General features: G+C 39.8%; 1 protein-coding gene across 4 annotated transcripts in view; it reads left to right on the top strand.

Moving 5' to 3' along the window:
• Positions 1 to 3367: 3367 nt before the first annotated feature.
• Positions 3368 to 21240, top strand: part of LOC113543517 (BBX high mobility group box domain containing) — a 40326-nt gene continuing 22453 nt past the window's right edge. The window contains exons 1-5 of one of the 4 annotated variants that reach the window (XM_034312598.2): positions 3368 to 3547; positions 5591 to 5672; positions 14612 to 14789; positions 16018 to 16275; positions 18285 to 18486. In XM_034312598.2, the coding sequence (XP_034168489.2) occupies positions 14625 to 14789; positions 16018 to 16275; positions 18285 to 18486 (625 nt within the window). In that variant the 5' untranslated portion in view covers positions 3368 to 3547; positions 5591 to 5672; positions 14612 to 14624. Of the gene's footprint in view, positions 3548 to 3595; positions 5278 to 5590; positions 5673 to 14611; positions 14790 to 16017; positions 16276 to 18284; positions 18487 to 21240 lie in introns of those variants that run through there. The other 3 variants (XM_034312600.2, XM_034312597.2, XM_034312599.2) reach the window with 3 other exon arrangements.

Here is a 21240-nt window from a genome sequence, read left to right as displayed (position 1 = left end):
TCTTTCTTTCCAGCATTTTAATCAGCTAAAACTACTAGACAACTTTTATCTAGGCCTTTAACAGTTCACTAACCACAATACAATATTACTGACATTTTGGAGTGTGGCTGCGGGGATTTGTCCATTCAGTCACAAGAGCATTAGTGAGGTCTGGCACTGATGTAGAGTGAGGAGGCCTGGCATGAAGTTGGCATTCCATTTCAACCCAAAGGTGTTCAGTGGGGTTGAGGTCAGGGCTCTGTGCAGGCCACTCAAGTATTTCCACTCCAACCTTGACAAATGTCTTTATGGATGTGGCTCTGTGCACAGGGGCATTGTCATGCTGGAACAGGTTTGGACCCCTTAGTTCCAGTGAAGGGAAATTATAATGCTACAGTATACAAAGATATTTTAAACAATTGTTTAAACAACTACAATTATTTAAACAATCCACCTTCAAGGCTACAGTTTGAGGAAGGCCCACATACGGGTGTGATGATCAGGTGTCCACTTACTTTTGGCCATATAGTGTACTTCGGTATATAGTAAGTACCTTGCATGTTCAATCAGGATGCTGAAGATGAAGGACACAAGTGATGAACTTTCAACAGTGCTACCAATTGCTAATGGCTAATAAGGATGGAGTACTGTTCATCAGTGTAGTTCAATCATTTCATTATGCCTGCTGGTTTTCTATACTAAACAAGTCATTTTTTTTTACAAACAAATATAACAATAAGTTGCTATATTGCTAATTGCAATCATTTATCATCAGAAGGGTCAGAAGCATAGAGACAATGGCCATTCAGAAGATCCACTGTCACATCAGGCCTGCCACATAAAATCCACATATACTGTAAAATACTATAAAACACGTGTTTTTATGAATGTGTTTTGTAATTCTTCTTGGCATCTGAATGGGACATTAATACACACATAACATCACAGCCACATATACTTATGAAGAGCAACATACACTCAGTTGGAAGCTTATTAGGTACACCTACAATATAGGTGAACTTTGTAGGTACTTAATTACTGACTGTGGCCCATCTGTTGCTTTGTGCAGTTTGTCAGAGAACACCCTGCCCCTGACAATCCACCCCCCTAAACACACACACACACACATTCATGAATGGAAAGCAACCATTGTAGGACCACCGCTAACCAGATATTGGGTGATGGACCAATTGTATATAATGACTATGTGGTGCTGGTATAAGTGTATCAGCAGGTACAGCAGTACATGGTGCTTGTGTTTTTACTCACTGTGTACACTTATTAGCCTCTTTATTAGACACATGTACCTTGTTATACCACATAATACGTGTACGTTATATATAGAAATTGTAGCTCATCACTGTGTTGCCCTTTATCAGAGGTCAGTTTCAGACTAAAAGGCATTTTCTCAGTAAACTATTTACTGGTTGGCACACTGCTCTCAACCCAGCAGTGACACTCAGATGTTTATAAATCACACCAACACTTCTGCACCTAATGCACTCGTACCAGTGCAACACACACACATTACTATGCCACTACTACTTTAGTGTCCCTGCTACACTGCAATTGCTCAACCTCTCGCTTATTGTCTCATCAGTGGTGGTCCTAAGAGGTGATCCCTTTCCACTGATGGATGGGGTAAAGGGGAACTGACAAATTGTGCATAGCAAAAGATGGAGTGCAAGTAGTTTTACACTTACAAAGTGCACCTTTATGGAGGTGTACCTGATAAAATGGTCAATGGGTGCAGGTATAAGCTAGGTGTACCTAATGTAGGGAGTACCAGACTATTAGTTGAGAATCTGACCTTATGGTTATCATGATTTAATTTCTTTTCTTTTTTTGTTTTTTAAATCAGTCTCAATTCAGTGTGCCTAGGTAAGCAACATGGATGCACATTTAAATAAAACAACAAAAAAATATATGAAAAGGTGATCAATTCAATTAGTCAGCTTTGCACAGTGATGTTAATAAATGGTGGGAATTAATTTGGACAGAGAAGCCACAGAAAAATCCAAACTCTTGATAACAGGAAATTACAACTTTTCCAACCACTGGCTCGACACTCTAAAAAAAAAAAAAAAAAAAAAAAAAAAAAAAAGGTACTGTACTGTACTAACCTGTACCTTTCCTTGTCACTGGGCTGGTACCTCACAAATACACCTACTGTACCTTTAGTACGTGTCTTTTACCTAGAAATGTGCATGTACACTAATGTACCTTTAAAGCATTACTTTAAAAGGTAATTACAGTCCAATTGTGTACCTTAAATGTTTTTTTTTTAAAGATAAAAGATACATAAAGGTAGAAAAGATAAGGGTCCCACATCAGCGACAAGGAAGGAAAGGTACAGTTTAGTAGCAGGAAAGGTACAGTTTAGTAGCCTTTTTTTTCTGAGGAGTGCATAACACTGTCATTTGTGACTAAATTACACTGAATTAATTGACAGTATCTTGTCTATGGTTATCTGATGGTTACTTAGTATGTATAGTCCATAGAATTGGTCCTTTTGAGTGATTAGAGGTATAAATGGCCAGAAATCCAAAAGGCTGGACTAGCAATTGCATCAGTGTAAAGCTTGAACAGTGGCTTTGTAGTGAATAAGACTTAGATACATTAGTAAGCAGGTCGACTGTATGTATATAACAGCCCACTGTTTCTGATTAAGAGAATATACATGAATGAATAAAACAAGTCACCAGGATATCAAGTGTTAGTTTATAGAAGCCAAAACACCACCAGCTACTGTATACAGTAGGCTATAACTGACCTAATCATCATTCACTCATGCTCATCACCTCACCACCTCATCTTGCCTTTTGTTTTGTTAGCTACAAGCTGTGGGCTTGTTAAGGAGATGAAAAAAGAGATTACAGAATAGATAGCAAAGTGCTGTTGATAAAAAGGAACGAGGAACGAGTGCGTATGAGTGTGTGTGTGTGTGTGTGTGTGTGTGAGACAGGGAACCAGTGCATGGAAGCTCGACTAGGCTTTTAACACGACTCTTTTTATACGGAAATTGAGAATAGCAAGCCACTAAGCCACTAGCCCGTTTTACCTCAGCACGCTAGAGTATAGAGGAATAGTGCTTTTGTGTTTTGACTAGATGAAATGTAATAAAATAAAATAAAGCGCTAGGTGTGTGACATTGGCACAGTGCTCTCCAGCGAATGAGGAGCTTCCATGTCGTTACTGTTCACACCGAATGAATATTTCCTCCATAACCGCCGAACAAAACCATCTTGTCGTGTATGTACAGTAGTGTGAGTGTATAAGCAAGACATTTACATGTTGGATTAATGTATGTTTCGGGTGGGCGGGGAAATGGAAAGCTCTCTGCTCTCTGGGTGGCTGTGTGTCGCTGCCTCTCAAGTGCGCGGCCAATCGCGGCTGGCCATACAAAACACACATTCACTTACTCTGTGTACAGTAGCAAAAAAAAAAAAAAAAAAGTGAACAGAGAGATACATAGTGTGTGTCGGGAAGGTGACAGAGGTGGATAACGATACTATTAGAGCAACACTGTGTCCGCCGAGTCACTTTAAAGTGCCCGGGTTTGTTTCAGGTAAGCGCCTGAGAGCACTCATATCACAAACACTTCAGTGACCATTTCTCTCATACAACACCCAGGAAGCATTACTCTCTCTCTGTCTCTGTCTCTGTGTGTCTCTCTCTCTCTCTCTCTCACACACACACACACACACTCTCACAGGCTTGGTGGTCTGCTGCCTACATGCAATTTAGCTATCTGTCAGCCTCAAATGCGAAAAGTTGACGCTAGGCCGACATGATGATGCTGTTATTTAATAAGTATAGCTAGGCCAGTCTACACAAAGCTCTGGACATCCACATACACACACACAGAGAAACACACACTACTCCATGCACTTAGTGGGGACGCGGTTAAGGGGGAGGGCTGGAGAAAAACATGCAGAGAAAAAACTGTTCGACTGAACCGAAAGTACTGCTCCAGCACCTCGTTTCTCCTCATCCAGACTCGTTCAGACGATTTACACACTGTTTCTCTTCACTTTTTGTCGACTTCGAGGTCAGACTGCAGCGTTCACGCCGACGTCCATCCGGTTCAAAGCAGCAGGCGCTTGAAGTGTGTGTGTGTGTGTGTGTGAGTGAGTGTGTGTGAGTGAGTGTGAGCTCTAGTCTACTGTACGGCCAGTGCAGAAGGATGTGTCAGTAAGTTTAAGGTGGACGGAGGTTGGAATGACAAGGCCTTGGTGTTTGGGCTCGCCTTCATGGGGTAAGTTTCCGTTTTTCGACGCCGTCATGACAGAAAACTCGGATGTATTTTCCTGCTAAACAGCGTCAGTGCGGATTTATTGGCAGCTCGCGGCGATTCGCTGCGAAATTTCGTGTCAGTTTGTTGCACCGTGCGGCGCGAGACAGCTTCGCGACTTAACACCATTTCCTCCAGCCGCTTCAGTGATAGACACATCGCGTTTGCTGTTTGGTCACTCAAGAGCACAAAAAATCGCAATTAGAGCAAGCGTGAGATGTGAACTCGACCGTGCAGAAGAAGCACACGGACGACATGTACGACACAAGCCGAGAAGCAGCTTATTTACTCTCATCAGAGCCACAGAACGGGGCACTTCCCCTCATCTCGCCAGCTTCCACAAAAATACCGGCGAGCACGCGTGTCCTAATCGTCAAAACGGCCAATCTGGCAAAAAGTTTGAGTTAGAAAAGTGGCAGGATGTCGAGGCAGAAGTGAGCAGGGGCTTTTACTCGAGATCTGCTCATGACACGTTCGTTGAGCGGAGCAGCAGTTCGCATCAGTGAGCTAAGCTAGCTAGCGAGCTACTTTTAGTCGCTCTAACTCAGTTGCACAGAGCTGTCGAGGCCGCCTTGGCACAAAACTCTTCCCTCAAAACTCCTTTTAAGTAGCAAAACCACCCAAGTGCTGGCGGGATCTCGCAGTTATGTCTCTGAGAGATTTCCCCGACAGGAGTTTGACAGGAGTGAGATTTCTGCTTCGATTTCCCTAAAGCAAGATGGACTCTCTCTGGCTTGTCTGTCTTGTCAGACCCCAGAACGACATTTTGCACCGAGATGTAAAACTGAGCACGCTTTGACTAGGGCTCAGTCGGCCTCAGTAATGCCTCAGATGGGGGAAATCTAGCAAATATGGGTGATATGAGGGGCTTTTTGATGTACTTCTGGGTTGATAGGCTGATCTCGAGGGCACTTGGCTTGCACCGGTGTCTACCTGCAAAACTAAACACTGGTTCATCGTCCGGTTTATCCAATCATCCAATCATCCAATCACACAGCGAGCGGGTAATGAACCGATTCCGGGATTCAACTTTACGATTCATCGACTATTAAATGAACAAACCAACCCTAGTTAGTAGCCTGATCGCTGCACCTCTCTCTCCCTCCCTCTCTCTCCCTCTCTCTCTCTCTCTCTCACTCTCACTCTCTCTCTCTCACACACACACACACACACACACACACACACACACACACACACAACGAGGTGAAATGTCCTCTTAAAATGTCGCTGACCGACGCTGTGTACTTCATTAGGCTCTAGTTCCTGCATTGAGGACGAGGTGTGTGTGTGTGTGTGTGTGTGTGTGTGTTTTTGTAGGTCACCATCATCGCATGTCACAGCCTGACTGACAGCTCCATCTTCATCTTTCAAATCCAGCATTTCCATAGTCTGTGATTAAGTAAGTACACCTTCAGATCATGCCACGTTTTGCTTTTGAACTCAAACACCATACAGGCTCTTTATACCTCTTCAGCGAACCGTTACATCGCCGGTATATACTTCCGGCCTGGCCGCAGATCACCTCATCGTTACTGTACATCATGATCATACACTCATACCTAACCTGCTCAGGAATAGACAGGATTTATTCAGTGAGGTGGAAAGGTATAAAAGATTCATGGTAAGATACCTGCACAAAACAAGAACATGAATATCAGTCTATCATAGTATCTATTTGCAGTTTTTTTTCCCCATTTGTAAGTATTAGATTATATATTAGAGATAGTACTAGAAGATTTGTAAAATGGACCTTTCGGAACAAAGTAGAAAGAAACAGTTTTCTTTTAAAAGTCATTGTTGCATAGTCCAAAGGACTGGAAATAACATTTTGTGTAATCTTTTCTCTTATATGAATATGATAACAGTATAGCTACTAGAGATTTACATACTTATCACTGTATAACTGTCATACAGGTTATTGTACTGTAACACCCCTATTCCTGTATCAGCTAAACACAGCACATTCAGTTAGTAACAGAAACAACTGCATGCTACTATTTTTTGATGATATCTTACTATTTAAAGTCGATCAGGATAGATTATGATGGAGTCATTCACTACTATATCTCATACGATAATATTGTCCAAATGCTGAAATGACTACAAGGCCCAGGCAGAACTCGATTGATAAGTCATCGTAAGTGAAATGAAATGTTGGTGGAATCTGAACTGCTATTTTTACCTGCATTATTGTTCCTGTTAACACCTTAAACACTCGGCCTTGCATTCCTCAGTCTACATACCTTTCCTATTCAGCTATAGTTACAGAATAATTCATAGTTATCACCAAATAATATGCTTATTATATAATTAATAAGACAGAAGTTTAAGGAAACACCCTTTAGACTTTTTTTTTAGTTTATTAACCATGCATTTTAAGTGGTACTCCTCATTTTTTTAAAAGAATACTTGCACAAACAAAACTTAATAGACACTGTATGGCCAAAAGTATGTGGACACGTGGGCATCACACCGATATGAGCTTGTTGGGCATAAAACCATGGACTTTAGATTTAATATGGATTCGCTTCCACTTTGCAGCTGTAACATCCTCCGCTTTTCTTGGAAGGCTTTCTACAAGTGTAGTGCATTAAAAATCTTAAAACAGCTCACAACAGTAACGGATGAAAAACACTCCGTAAAAACCTCAGTTTAATCATATTCACGCTGTTAGTTTCTCAGACCGGCGTCGTTTGCCGATTGTTTGATTACGTATAATTTTCATCGAGGATTTTTTTTTTTATAATTGAGTATTCACGGCAGTGTAAACTCAAGGTGAATCAGGCTTTATCTTGGAGACATTACTTTGACATAGCTTGCTTTTTTGGGATACTTTGCTTGTTTTTGGTATGAATCATTTTCCAGGCTAAATGTTCAGGAAATGGAGTTCAAACATCTTAGAAACACGGAAGCAGAAAGTCTGTAAGCCTTGTTGGGTTTTATCAGGTGTTCTAGAAAATGGAAATGGGAAAAGGAATGTAACTTTAACAATAACTCTAACCACAACTCAGTTATCTTATTTAAAGATAGAAAATTCCTTGAATCAAAAAATACCTAGTATAATACATGTTTTAAAAAAAAAAAAGGTGTATTGCATGAGCAATGAAGCAAATTGATCCAACAGTTGATTGCACCAGCTGCTGGTGTGTAAACAGCAATTTCAACAAGTCAGGTGTACGATTTAGCTTAAGTACAGTTTGAGGTGTAATGCTAGGTTGGAGTTAGATGATATGCATCTAGAGGTGACAGTGTCTATTCAAAACCCTTATGAGTGACACAGTTTCACCTGAGAGTAGAGTGGAATATCATTTGTTACAGCAAAAGCTAAAAAGGAACACAGTAAGTGAGAGGATTATTAGTCAGTGTCCATTCAGTGACTTTGCATCATAACTTTCTAATAATATTTGAATTCCATGTTTGCATTTACTCATTATGTTGGCTTGACAAAACCAACATTCTGTTCTGCTGTTTAAGCTTAATATTAGTGGTGCTATGCTATGCAATGCAAGCATTACTATTATATAGCTTTTTCTTCTTCTTCTTCTTCTTCTTCTTCTAGTTTCCGGCCTCTTTTTCGGCATGTAGCTAGTCCCACAGATTTTGCCCCACCATCAAGACACGTACATCAGAACGTGCAGCCCCATTGGGACACGTTTGCTATTACTTTTCTCAGCGTTCCCTTGTGCAGTTTTTGTGCACGTGGCCAAAAACGGCAGTTTTCGTCCCATAGAGAATGAATGGAGAATGAAACACGGATGTCACAGCTCGGACATCGTTCAGTTGACATGCTCGTATCACATATCCTTTCACACCTCTTAGGGAGTAGACCTGGCATTTACAAATCGTGTTTTGAAATTTTTGCCAGAAATGACTGGAAAATGTAGTTATTCTGGACCCATAGACAATATAATATCCCCCATTGTCAGTGACACAGACATGAATGACATGTCGGAGTGTTCGGCTTGGTCCAGAGAATCAGGTAATCCCATTTGGGAATTTATCCCACGTGCAGGTTACGTGGAATTTCCCATTGGGATTCACAATACTCATTTATGTAAAATGAGTCTAGAGGAGCAAACAGGTAAAGACACTGTTTAGGTTTACTATCTCCATAGGAAATCTCTGGGGCCTAACTAGTTCCGCACCATTTGCCTTACAGACGTACCACAAATCGCTCAGAATTCTCGGAAGGTGTGTGCGATTACTTTTCTTGCCATTCCCACATATGTGTTGTGAAATTCCCAATCAAATTTTCCCCCTATACACTCATTGAGAAATCAGTAGCAGAGCGTAACAGGCCATAAAGTGAGTGTAATCACCAAAGTACTGCAGCCATGTCATACATCAAAACGATGTACATCTCAAAACGGCTCAGTGAGGAGAATTGCATTATGGGGGATGACCATACCCTCGACTCATTGTGCAGAATTGCATTATGGGTCAATTGCACATCATCACAAAACTGACTGTAACCACAAAACTACTGGTGCATAGACATGGCTTAGACACTTGGCTGACTGAGGAGAATTGCGTTATGAGTATTTTAGTGATGTCACATGCACATCAAAATAACCCCCAAAATAAGCGGAATCACAAAACTACCACAAAATGAACATGTGATACATTAAAACCCTTTGCTCAATGAAGAGAATTGCATAATGGGTATTCTAATGATGTCATATGCACGGCATTAAGCCTATTATATTAAAAACTTGAGATACATACACTCATTACAGCTACATATAGGTCAAATTAGTTACTCTTCAACAAACGTGTACACACATTAGCTCCCCCTACTGACCGGCGTGTGCACCTGCATGTCTGTGTAGAATTATGCACGGGCAACTACCACTAACGTTTTCTTCAGAAAATGTAAATTCTAGTTATTACTGTTGTTCTGAGACCCAAAATTTTTAAACCCTACTTCTCCTAGAGCGTACAAGCTATGTGCACCAAACTCTCCAGACCATCGGCCTGTTCTGACTTAGTGTGATATGACTTTCTAACTGATTGGAATTACAATTTTCCCACTACGGAAGCTCAAAGTGGTAAAAATTCCCACTGACTTCCATGGTCTGTTGTAACTCCTAAACCTTTCAAGCTACACTCACCAAACTCGGCCTTTCAGGCTGTTCTGACTTACGGTTTTCCCCGTAGCTGATGATCAAAAATCCCAAATACTCCCATAGACTTACATTGAAGGAATGTTCAGAGCCTGGTTTGGAGTGTTCAGTATTTCAAACTCCAACTGTTAAAACTCACACACACCTGTGTGCGCAAGGCCTGAAGCCCCTCTTCTCTCTCTCTCTCTCTCTCTCTCTCTCTCATTATGTCAGTGTACCTGTAACAGAGACTCTCATTTCATCTATCTCTCTATCTATGCACCACACTCTCCATCCATCTCTCTATCAATCTACCAGTAGCACTCTCTCTCTCTCTGTCTGTCTCTCTCTCCATATTTCTTTCTATCAAGGTAACTGTATCACTCTCTCACTTCTTCTTTCTACTAATAACATTCTCTCCATCTATCTACTTGTCACTCTCTCACACCATCTGACTTTCTACTTGTATCACTCCTTGTCATCTGTCTTTCTAGTAACTAACTTTCTGTCTGTCTGTCACCCTTACTTACTTTCTTTCTTTCTTTCTTTCTTTCAACTTCAAACTATTTTCAAGCTTATGAAACAGTTTCAAACTTTCAGACTGGCTTTGTCAAACCAACATCAAAGTTTGTCATGGCAAACTTTACCTATCTAATCTGGCAGATACTTTTTTTAAGTATCACAGTGAAGCAGAATCCAATCCTAGCATGGAGCTGTTAAAGGAGTGGATATTGATGTAAATTCTGTAACTCAGCTGAGCAGAAACAAGTGCAAGATATTTGTAGGAAGAACACAGAAATCTCCAGTTAAACATGGTGGCTGGAGAGACCCTAATACTCTGCTACCACAAACCCTACACTGTTAGGAAAAAGGTTTGCCTCAGGGGTTCGGTGGATGGTTAACAATTCTAGCTTTATAAAATGCTCTATACCACAGCACTGTTGAATTCTTCAACCTGATTGATCGGATTTCTATAATAGTGGCTCTGACAGTAGTGACGGCTACAAGGCAAAGCACAGGTCTATATTAATTCACTCATACTAATACATTTTTATTTTTGTAGTAGCAGCCAGTTCACAGCAACTTTAGTATGACAGACTCTTCACTTTACCTAATTCTTATAATAAACAGATTCACAAGTGTGCTGTTATTTAGCAATAATTGTGTAGAATCTTTGCTATGATGAAGCTTGGAGACTTTTATTTAGTATGGAATATTATGGAAGGAGTCTCCAGTGTCAGCACTTTGTACTAGGTAAAGCTATTCCTTTAAATTTTCCCAATGATAAAGTCTTCAGGATAGAGGACTTTATGTTGTGCAGTTTCTCAGTACCATGAAAAGCAATTTATTTTGTATTATTTATTTCAAGAGAAAGGAATAAAAAGGCTAGTGAGGGAATTACTGTTTATAGCTGTTATAATAGGAACCATCTTGTGTCATTCAGACGTTCTGCAAAATTAAAACTAACTGTAAACAGACAAAAAATATCACATCATTCATTAATAAATAAAAAAAAATCTGTAAAAATTTGCTTAGTGATTGCTGAGCGATTGCTAAGTGATGGTATAAGAGGAATAAAACAGTTTGTGACATGCTGTTCATCAGTTTTGGTGTGGTAATGGCATCACCGCCTGGTTGTTGATTATTTTCCTGTAATAACACCCCTGTGGCATCCTTCCTTAAGGGTACTTAACCCAGAAACTCTTATAAGTGCTAGATAGAACCTAAAGTCATGGTGTAGCTATAAAAACAAACATATTACAATATGGAGACAAACTTGCAGTAGATTGTATATACATATGGATGTAAGCTACGTTCACACAGTAGGCAAAAAGAGATTCAAACACGGAGTGGCTGTGGTATGTGCCTTCTAATTTTGCTTGTACGGCAACATCACCCCAAATGTTTATGATGTCCATTACCTCACTATCCTGCCACTGAAATCCTCCATTATTATCCTCCATTTTTCCTTCCTGGTAGCGTGAAATTATGACGAATGTCAAGTTGGATTGATGTAAAAGTCGCATGAATTCCGATCTGCTTGTTCAGACAGAAGTCGATACAGAAGATATGTATCAGATTTCAGTGCCACATATGAAAGTGGCCCAAATGGGAATGGAGAATGTCAGATTCATTGTGTTCTTTGTTGTTCACAAAGCCGTACAAGTATCAAATCCATGTCCCATTTGAAGAAAAAGATCAGATTTGGGCCACTTTTGCCATCTGTGTGAATGTAGCATAAGCTACAGTATACAGGTAACCACAAAGAAACAAGGGTTGTGTCTAGGCTTGTGCAATATAATGTTATCATTCCTATGCGATATTACATTCTCACGTTATCCAGTGATGTTTATTCCAGTTATATTATATTACCATGCCTGCCAACCTTTACGCTCCACGATTTAACATTTTGAGTAGGCTGTCACTCAAACATACTCAGAAACAGTGGTACTTTTCACCCTAATAAAACAGAAGACGAGCCACATGTGAATCTGGAATGACCTGCTCAGGTGTTTTTGACCTCTCCGGTATTAACTGACACTTCCTGAAAGCCCCGCCCCCTTCACCTCATCTCAAGTGCTCTCGACTCATGTAGGCTTCCTCGCGTTATGTCAAGGAAACTCGAAAATATCTTGAGTTCATTAATGAGAAAAAAAATCTATTTGAGTACGTTCAATTTAGCTAACTGTAGACAAGTATATATTTAACATCAGTTAACTATATTTATTAAGGACACCACAAAAAAAATTTCAGCTGAAAATGATCAAAAATGACTCTTTGTTTTCAGCTGAAAGACGGGGAAAAAGGAGCAAGACCCAAAAAAGATTAAATAGGCCTAAAACAAAGTGTCAAATCTAACACTTCACAAATAAAGTTAATGGTGGTGATGATTTTTTTTTTTTTTTGCTCTGTGCTCTCACTGATCACGGCAGATACTCACAGAGCAGCAGCAACAGTGAAAATCTCGGCCATGTGGACATTATATGACTGATTTGTAACAGGATTACATTGAAACTGCACTGTTACATGGTTTATTTTTTTTTAATCACTTAAAAATCTGCCGTCCAGCTGAGTTTTTGCAGTTAACTTCTGGAGCTTCCGACTGCATATTATTATGCATATTATTATGCACTCCTGTACTCTCCTTAAACATGACACAGTGGAAGCACTCATTTTTCTGTCTTTGTTTAGGCCATCAGTTCTGTACAATTAAATCATTTATTGCAGTATTTTAATATGGAAAGTCGCAATCAGGGAAAAAATCAATATCGCACAAGCCTAATTACATCATTTACTTATCATTTATTACCAGCTAGCAACTTGTCTATATTTGAAAACACATCCCCTAAATTTTCAGCTCCTCAAGGTGTTCAGGTGTTACTGTCCCTGGATTTGGAGCGAAATTCGGATTTCATCTTTACCAGGCCTAAGATGAAACCCAAACAATTGTGACCATTCTATAAAGGAATTCATCCCCAGAGGAGCAGTGTGTCTCTCCAAGCTCAGAGTACAACCTCAGAAGTAGCATTACAGTTAATCAGTTTCTGTTATCTGGCCGCTGGAAAGCAGAGGTCAACTCCATTTCAGCTCAGTCTGCTTAAGGAATTCAGTCCATGGACTGTGAAATCCACTCGAGAGGACAATTATTGATTTTCATTCATGGAATTATTCAGCTAATTCCATGAGTTGACCCAAATAAAACTGGCATCGACTAATGCTAATCCAATAATCTTTCTTCACACTGTCTTTGATATATTCATAAAACATAAAAGCAGACTTGACCTTTTTATAGTAGGATGTATTGGAAACAATTGTAGTGAGACAAGTCTTAATCTGAAATCATTTTAAAGTGAATCACTGAGGGTCTGTCAACAACTGCTTTGGCAGTATTTTGCAGTATTTAACTTTGGATAAGAAGTTATTTTTCAGCTATTTTGACCATATGTTTAATAAGCACTATTATTATTAACAGAAAGTACTATTGTTCACATAGTAGATGCATTTAGTTTCACTCTGCACAGTGGTCACACAGACAATTTCCAGGTTATTCTTAACATTTTTCAGCTTGATTTTGGTTAAATATAGCTTTACTCTTGGTGGTGGTTAAATATTAAAAAAAAAAAATATATATATATATATATATATATATGAAACACATATTACATATACATACATCTTGTATCAGTTTCTATTTGAAAATGGTATTCTTTGGTGTTTAGTCAGGTGTTTGGAGTCTTATTTATATTTAGAAGTAGAATTTTATAACGCTGATGTTAAATCCTTGAGAATTTGGCACAGAGTAATGTGTACTTTGACTGAACCAATGTCCAGTAGAGACTGATTTGATTCCAGAACATGTAGTAATTAACCGAGTGATACTATCTGAGCTGAAGTAGTGACCTGAAACAAATTCACTGTTAATCGTAGGTTCTTACATTAGTAGAGGTTTGTGTGTGTGTTTTTTTTTTTTTCCTCATTTTGGGGCGGAAGTTTTAGGCCACAGACTGAGTCTTCATTAAAAGCCGTTGTGTTACTGGAGTGATTTATTCGACAGCAAGAGGGCAGCAGATACTCAGGGAGGAAAACCAGCTAGAAAGCAGTGAAATGTCTGCTAGTCACAGATGACTGTGCATACTGCTTAGCAGGGGTTATGCTAAGCACTGCACTGCAGATAATGTATGGGTGATGGGTGATAGGTATTGTGTGTGTGTTTGAGTGAGTATGAAGTGAGTGTGCATGTTGTGGTAGGACAGTGTAGGTGTGTAATGTACTGTATGTGTGTATGTGTGATCGTGTTAGCAGAGGGGTGTGTGTGTGTGTCTGTGTAAAGGTCTCATGTACAGTAGAGATGCAGTGAGGCTGTAGCAGATGAACAAAGAATCCTGAATCTTTTCCTCTCTCTGTGTCTATTTTAAAGCCAAAGCTCACTCGGGTCACATCACTCATGCACAGGGGATTGTGCCACAATTTGAGATATTTTGAGCGTGTTCGAACAGATATGAGTTAGAGGTTTCCTCAGATTTAAGTGTTGCTTGCGTTTGAAATTTAAATCACAGCCTGTCTCCACACTTCCCTGCTACAGAGCACCACCTTGCTCAGCCAAAAAAAGAAATGAAAATGTTCAGTTGAGCCAAAGTAATTACAAGTGTGTCACGCCTCCCTGCCTCTTTTCTATCCTCTTTTAAAAGCTGCTTGTTGGAGCCTGAGCTTGACCTCTGACCTTTGCTCTTGTTAGGGTCAGCAGCAGCATGAAGGGCGGAGGAGGGGGGAAGGAGGTTCCGGTGGAGGGAGAGGTGAGCGGCAAGCAGCGGCCCAAACGCAAGTGCCTGCAGTGGCACCCGCTGCTTTCCAAGAAGAAGGCCCTGGACTTCTCAGAGGAAGAGGAAGAGGAGGATGAGGAAGAGCTGGAGAAGGTGCCTTAACTACACTTTTGTCCAATTTGTAATACTTTCACAAATGTGTTTGTGTCTCATTTGCATTCGAATACCATGCGTTTAGATTGTTTTAATGATAATAATGGCATACTTTGTAATTAGAGGAAAGGTTAAAAGCTTGTTCTTACACTGTTGTAGTCCTGACTACTGCAGAACTATTTGGAGAAATAAAGGATTGATGAAATATAACCTGCAGCAATGACATGATATAAATACATTTATGGAAAATAAATTTGATTTCCAGGTTTTCAGTGTGTTATGTATTGCACTTATGTACTCAGTAGTTTAACAGCAGCTGATTGGAAAGGAGTTAAGTGTAACTGGAAGCCTGAGTTGAAAATCCAGGTAGATTGAGACCTGTGTTTACATTGGAAGGTCAAGGCTTTACAGTCTCTCACAGTGTTGTTTTGCGTGTGTGTGTGTTTGATAACATCTCTTGACGTTGTAAAGAGAAAAAGACTACAAAGTTAATCTGACCTTGGCCCCGCTTGCTCTCTTGTGACCCCAAAAAGTTAAAACATTAGCACAAAGCAACAACAGGAGGAAATGGCCTATAGTCAACCGAAAAGAATAACAGAAGAAAAGTCCAGTATGACTCAAAAAATGACTCAGAAATCATTCATGCCAAGGATACTCATTGCAATATGAATGGTACAGTACAGTTTACAGGGATGTACCAAACTTTAATGGTTAGAAAATTTTCAGCAGTAGGAGTAACACAATTTCACAGAAATGTACGGGTACAATTTACCTCCAGGTAAAATACCGTTTTGAAGCTACAAGTCTGAATGACTCAAAGCCTGAACAGTAACGGGTTTTAAATGTGAAAGAGGCTGTAGCTTCACTAGGTAAACTTTCATCATTCCATGGGTAATAATATATTAAAAAAACAATGGTGACCGATTTAATTTAGTGTTTAACATTGATTTTACAGGTACAGATCTCTTCCACGGTAGTGACCACAGTGCATCTCAGGCCTTTCTCTGCATATGCTAAAAATAAAGCAGAATATCTGTCACTTTACAGTCAGATCGGATCAGACTCCGGCAAATAAGCAGGCTAGAGATGTTTAGCCCCTGATTGGGGACTTTAATAAACAGGCTGTACAACCAGTTTTGTATTTGTTTTATTCTTTGTTTTGTATGCAACCCAATTACAATATTCACATGCACAATGTTAAGTAGTAAAGTTAAGTGTATTTTTCCAGGTTCCAGTGGAGTGCCCTGAGCGCAGCGGTCAGGCTCCTGAGTGTGTGGCGATGGACGATGATGGTGAAGAAGACTCTTCAGAGCAGCGTGCTCGCCGGCCCATGAATGCCTTCCTGCTCTTCTGCAAGCGGCACCGCTCACTGGTGCGCCAGGAACACCCGAGACTGGACAACCGCGGAGCCACCAAGATCCTGGCAGACTGGTGGGCCTTGCTGGAGCCCAGTGAGAAGCAGAAATACACCGACATGGCCAAGGAGGTGAGACAGACCACCAGAGGATCTCTGACAATTTCCAGAGTTAACAAAGTTCTATTTACCTCAGGTTGACTCAAGCCATCTCATTTAATTTTATAGCAGTGCAGTTTGTAAAGGTGGAATTAAAATTGCAAGTACCTGCTCCTAGAACTAGATTTCTTCATTTTTAGTTTTCCACATATTAGAACAACCGTGAAGACAAAACTATGAAAATAACACACAGGGAATTATGCAGTTTCCGAAAAAGTGATAAAAATATGAAAACTATTCTGTATTTTAGCTTTATGAGCAAGTCACCTGACAAGTCTAAACAGACCAAGAATCAGTTCTAACAGCTTTTAGTGATTAAACAATTTTTATAAATAGAGTGTTGGAACTTGCCAGATTTCACTGCCTAGTGAAACCCAAGCTAATTGGTTAGATAAAATAATTGTTTACAGATTGTGCAAGATAATTGTTTAATGATCCTGTAAGACGTATGGTCTCATAAACTAAAATTAAGAACCTATCCAGTAGCATTAAAGTTTAGGCAGCCAAACTTTTAACAAGCCTGTTTTAATTCCAGAAACTGGTAACTACAGCCTTAAGGCCTAAGAAAAGTCTCGAAGTGCATGTGTTACTCCATTCTTCAAGTCAGATTAAAGGCTTTACAAACCAATTTAATGTTTAAAAATGTCCTACTGCAAAAAAATGCATTGGGTATCTGGAACTGTATGAGGATTTTTTAATTTTTGTGTACAATGTGCAGCATTTGTACCGACCAGTATGTGTCTGTTTGTTAAAAAGTGCGTATTTATTTAAATAATAATTTACAAGACACAAATTGAGAAACATTGAGAAACAAAGAAATTGTTTACTATTCAGTAGTTTATACACTCACTGAGCACTATATTAGGAACACCTGTAAACCTACTCATTCATACAGTTATCTAATCTGCCAATCGTGTGGCAGCAGTGCAATGCATATAATCATCTTGTAGTGAGCAGAAAAGCATCTCTGAATGCAAAACATGTCAAAACTTTAGGCAGATGGGCTACAACTGCAGAAGACCACGTCGGGTTCCACTTCTGTCAGCCACGAACAGAAAGCTGAGGCTGCAGTGGGCACAGGCTCACCAAAACTGGCCAGTTGAAGACTGGAAAAAATGTAGCCTGGTTTGATGAATCTCAATTTCTGCCGAGGCGCACAGATTGTAGGGTCAGAATTTGGCACCAACAGCATGAATCCATGAATCCATGGACCCAACCTGCCTTGTGTAAACAGTCCAGGCTGGTGGAGGTGGGGTAATAGCATGGGTAATGTTTTTCCTGGCACACTTTGGGCCATTTAATACCAATCAATCATTGCTTGAATCATTGCCTTTTTGAGTATTGTTGCTGACCATGTGCATCTCTTCATGGCCACAATTTACCCATCTTCTAATGGCTACTTCCAGCATGATAATGCACCATGTCACAAAGCAAAAGTCGTCTCAAACTGGTTTCATGAACATGACAATGAGGTCAGTGTTCTTCAGTGGCCTTTCCAGTCAACCGGATCAGAATCCAGTAGAACACCTTTAGGATATGGTAGAACGGGAGATATTCAGCATGAAAGTGCACCTGAAAAATCTGCAGGAATTGTGTGATGCCATGTCAACATGGACCAGAATCTCAAATGAATGTTTCTACAGCTTGTGGAATCCATGCTGCGAAGAATTGAGGCTGATCTTAGAGCAAAAGGAGGCCCTACCCAGTGTTAGTATAGTGTTCCTAATAAAGTGCTCAGTGAGTGTAAATCTATCTAGTTTTTAACACCATAAGTCCCAGCATATTATTCAGTTATTCAAGTTAAAGCATATGTAGTAACAAGTATGAAACTATTAGTAAAGGTATGTAGTTATGAGTGAGGAATGTAAGTCTAGACTTTAAAGGGTTAATATTGTTCTTCAGTTTTATTCACATACAGTAATCTTTCAAATTTCACAGTAGTACTTGTGCGGTGTGCTGTTTTGTACCTCTGTATTCTGCAGTATAAAGATGCCTTTATGAAAGCAAACCCAGGCTATAAGTGGTGTCCTGCCACCAGCAAGCCGGTGAAGAGTCCCACTCATGCAGTGAGTAATGTGCGTAAGAAGGCCTGGTCTCTGCCCTCCAACAACACCAAGGACATCACTGTTGCCAAAAAAGTGCCCAAAACAGACAGCACACCACAGCTAAACTTCGCCATGGCAGGTGGGTCTCATAAGATGCAGATATATTTTGGTCTTTTTATGATGGCTTAGATTAAATATATCCTTATACAGAAAAAGGGTAATAGTGGAGAATCAGCACTGAAGAATTTCATTCAAGACCGGGTAAAAAGTATGTAATGGTAGTTTACATAATTTATTGATTATGGCTTTAATGTGTGTAATAAATGATAGGATTCATGACTGACTACAACAGTGCAAAAGTTGTGAACATTGTTTTGTAGGACTCAGTTGTATAACTTCAGTGTTATCTTGATTGGGGTTTATCAGATAATTGTGGTTATCGTTCATAGCAGAGGTCAGGCAGACAGTCCTAGCATAGGATAGTCCATGACCATAAACAAACGAACAGGCCAGGGTCAAAACAGGAAACACAATGAAACACAAGCAACTAAGGATAGGAATAAATGTTTCAAATGGCAAGACTTTGCAAATAAAAGGGGCGCACACAGGGTTTAAATGCACAAACTAATCAAAGTGAAACAGGGTACAGGTGAACACAACAGGAGAACAAATCAATGATGGGACGAGGGTGAAGACAGGACCAAAACAGAAACAAAAGCACATGATGTTTGTCACCTTGGGAACTGTGACACATTCAGAGAGGGGGAAACTGTGACAAAAGGCCCAAATCTGTAATCCAAGATTGCAGAAAGATCATTATTTTGATCATATTGACTTGCAAAGTGTCTGATTGCCTGCACATGCATAGCTTCAGTAAGGGAGTGTACACATCAGGTCAGTGACCTTTCAAGGAGAATGATGTCAAATATTCAGAAGTAAGATATTCACTTTCATAGCAATTTATCAGCACACAACAAAATTAAAATGTAGACCAGTATACAGATGTAGTTTTTATGTGTAGCACCATAATAGTTAATCACATTGATGGAACCAAATAGACAAGAGTTCATAAATGAAGGACGGAAGCAAACACTAAATTACAACATGAACACAAGCACTAAGAGCCTGGAGCTTAGAAAGTTTAGTGTTTAGTGTGCAGCACAAACCTAGAAGTATTTATATGTTGGCATCCTTACAATTGTCTCTTAATTTGCATCACTCATCAGAGTGCATCAGAGTGTAATTTGCATGAGTTTTTTCTTTCTGTACAAGGATTTTTAAAAGCTAGCATATTTGTTAATCTCATTTGTATATTGCATTCTCAACAGAACAAACTTCATATTTTGTGCTTTAACTATGTTCCCAGGCTGGTTTGGTCCTTGTTTATAGAGGTGTGTATGTGTGTGTATGTGTGTGTGTGTATATATACATATATATATATATATATATATAATGATCCCTGTTCATTCACACACATGTTGGAGAAGATGGAGATCTTCAGTTCACTTCTAGAGCTGTACAAACCAGTGCTAAAAATCTGTAAGACCTGTTGGGTTATAGCACAAAATATACACTCATCATCCACTTTAATAGGAACACCTGTATAGCTGCATATTCATGCAGTTATCTAATCAGCCAATCAAGTGGCAGCAGCGCACTGCATAAAATTATGCAGATACAGGTCAAGAGCTTCAGTTATTGTTCACATCAAACATCAGAATGGGGGAAACAGTCTCTGTGACTTTAACCGTGGCTTGGTTGTTGGTACCAGTCAGGCTGATTTGACTATTTCGGAAACTGCTGATCTCTTGGGATTTTCACACACAGCAGTCTCTATAGTGTACACAAAGTGGTACACTCTGCACAACCATCAGTTGTTGTTTGTTTTGGGGGGTTTCTCTCTTCAGTCTGCTCTTCAGGAGGTGAAATGCATGCTCATTTGGGTTAAGGTCTGGTGATTCACTTGGCCAATCTAAAACCTTCCACTTTTCTCCCCGCATGAAGTCCGTTGTTGTGTTGGTGTGTGTTTTGCGTCATTGACTTGCTGCATAATGAAGTTCCTCCCAATTTGACTGGATGCATTTCTCGGTAAACTGGTAAACAATATTTCTGTAGACTTCTGAATTTATTCTGCTGCTACCATCATGAGTTACATCATCAATAAAAATTAGTGAGCCCGTTCCAGAAGCAGCCATGCAAGCCCAAGCTATGACACTACCTCCACCATGCTTGACCAGTGAGCTCGCATGTTTTGGATCATGAGCAGATCCTTTCTTTCTCCACACTTTGGCATTTCCATCACTTAGGTAGAGGTTAATCTTGGTTCCAGAACTTTTGTGGCTTATCTCTGTATTTCTTCTGTATTTTTGCAAATTCCAACCTGGCCTTCCCAGTATTACTGCTGATGAGTGGTTTACATCTTGTGGTATGGCCCTTATATTTTTGCTCTTGAAATCTTCTTTGAACGGTGGATTGTAATAACTTCACCCCTGCCCTGTGGCAGTTGTTGGTGATGTCACTGACTGTTGTTTTTGGGTTTTCCTTCACAGCTCTCTGTCATCATATGCTGTTGGCCGATCTGTTCCATGTCCACATACCAGTGGTTTCTTTCTTTTTCAGGACATTCAGATTGTTGTATTGGCTATGTCCAGTGCATGTGCAGTGGCTGTGATGGATTTTCCCTCTTTTCTCAGCTTCAAAATGGCTTGCTTTTCTTCCATAGACAACTCTCTAGTCTTCATGTTGGTTTATCTTTTTTTTTAACAACAAATGCAGTCTTCACAGCTGAAGCCCAGGGCTTAAACCAAGAGTAGATATTCAGAGCTATTAATTGTTTAATCAATCAATCTAACCTGGGCATCAAGAAACACCTGTCAATCCCATGTTCTGATAA

The sequence above is a fragment of the Pangasianodon hypophthalmus genome, chromosome 17 (genome assembly GCF_027358585.1).
Source record: "Pangasianodon hypophthalmus isolate fPanHyp1 chromosome 17, fPanHyp1.pri, whole genome shotgun sequence".
In the NCBI taxonomy this organism is placed as follows: Eukaryota; Metazoa; Chordata; class Actinopteri; order Siluriformes; family Pangasiidae; genus Pangasianodon; species Pangasianodon hypophthalmus.
This window is presented reverse-complemented; position numbering and strand designations above follow the sequence as displayed.